The following is a 1,657-nucleotide window of genomic DNA, read 5'->3' as shown; positions in this document are numbered from 1 at the left end:
GTTTTACAATTTAAATACATTTATCTAGATTTAAGTAGATGTTTTATTTTGTTGGTTTTCTTGTTCTTGGTTTTCCTCAACTTGGATTTTTTAAAAATTAAACAAAAAATAAAAAGAAATCAGGATAATTGTAGAAGCTTGTGACCGCCTTAAATGTTTTAATTTTTATAACTAATTTTTAATTTCTCATTATCATCGTATTTTAAGGAGATTTAATTTGAGTTTTTCTGCAGCGTCACTTGTTTCGAGTGTTTTCTTCCGCATTCAACAGTCGGCCATTTTGTTCTTTTAGACAGAGCAGATTCCCCTCGTGATGCTCCGCCCTCGCTGCCCCTCCCCCCACCCTTCACACCATGGCCCTTATTTGGGAAATGCCTTAATTGGATTAAACTCTATGCATCAGAAACACTTTGTCAGCATGTCAGCGTACTGTCGGGGTGCCGCGGCGCTCCGAGCCTCATGTGTGGAACTGAATAATGAGCTGTCGCTTCACAGTGTGCTGGTTGTTGTTTTTATTTTTATTTTTTGTTCTTAAATGATAGAGAAGTGTTGCCTGTTCACATGTGGGTGTCGAAAACAGAAATAAAATGAAAACTAGTTTTTACTGTTTGCGTTTTGCAAGATCTGGTTAAAAGGTTAACTATTTAAATTAAGGGATTTGTGCGTCGATCCTTTCTAAGTTTTATGGTTTTATTGTATTTATTTGTTTTTTATAATAAGGCATCATTTCTTTTTGTAACGTAACTTTGGAGCATCCTGATTGTTGTGAAGTGAACACATCAAAGTTTTCTGAATGAGAGTAAAACTCTGCCTCGTGTTGCTTCTCCTCTCTGTCACTCAGGTGGGGGCTCTGCCGGGCTCCGTCTTCAACCTGGCCCCCCCTCACATGTTCGGCAACAGGCTGAACCCCAACTCCACCATGGCGGCGCTCATCGCTCAGTCCGAGGCCTCACCAGCAGGTACCAGAAACTCTGTGTGTGTGTTCGTGTGTTTTAGGGAAGATAATGGATGGGTCACGCCCCCTCGATCCCTCCAGCGAGGTCAAGGGTCAGAGATAGGCCTAAGCCCCTCCCATTCTGTTCTGGAGCTAAGTGGGAGGGACTTACACCTCTTTTTCTGAGCCATGTGTGTGAGGGACGAAGAGCAGGATCTCTGTGACGTAACGATGCAACAGAGGAGAAGATGACGGGTCTTCGGGGGCTCCTGGTATCTTGTTGTGTCGCTGTCGGTGCAGAAGATCAGACGAGCGAGTCGAAAAGTGGTTTTAGCAATCAAGAGTAGCTACTTCCTGATGCAAGACATGTGGTGAATAAAGAGTGGAGAGGAGGAGGAAGTGGGTCCTGCTGCCAGTCATCAGAGTCAGATCCACTGTGACCTGCAGGTCAGCCCAGTAATCAGGCTGAATGTGAGGGGGGGCTGTTTACGGTTACATGTTGTGTAGACACACAAAATATTCTGTAGATTTCTGCAATCTGTCTYGATAAACTCATTTTGTTTTTACAATCAGCTCATTTTTAATCTGTTTCTTTTACTTTGTAAAGTTTTCAGTACGAATAAAACAGAATTATTTAAATTTCAAAAGATAATTATTCGTTCTTTATATTTATTTTTTGTTACAGAACAATTTTTTAAAATCATAAATGATGTTTCTGTAAGG

At 41.2% G+C, this 1,657-nt stretch overlaps 1 protein-coding gene across 1 annotated transcript in view; it reads left to right on the top strand.

Moving 5' to 3' along the window:
* The window catches only part of mllt10 (MLLT10 histone lysine methyltransferase DOT1L cofactor), a gene marked incomplete at its 3' end in the record, with an annotated part of 50,116 nt that overhangs the window by 40,520 nt on the left and 7,939 nt on the right, over positions 1-1,657 (top strand). Inside the window, 1 exon segment of the mRNA XM_014018745.1 lies at positions 842-959. Within this exon segment, the coding sequence (XP_013874199.1) occupies positions 842-959 (118 nt within the window).

Source organism: Austrofundulus limnaeus, unplaced genomic scaffold (assembly GCF_001266775.1).
Source record: "Austrofundulus limnaeus strain Quisiro unplaced genomic scaffold, Austrofundulus_limnaeus-1.0 Scaffold201, whole genome shotgun sequence".
Taxonomy (NCBI): domain Eukaryota; kingdom Metazoa; phylum Chordata; class Actinopteri; order Cyprinodontiformes; family Rivulidae; genus Austrofundulus; species Austrofundulus limnaeus.
The sequence above is the reverse complement of the archived record's forward strand: the minus strand, read 5'-3'. Positions and strand labels throughout refer to the sequence as shown.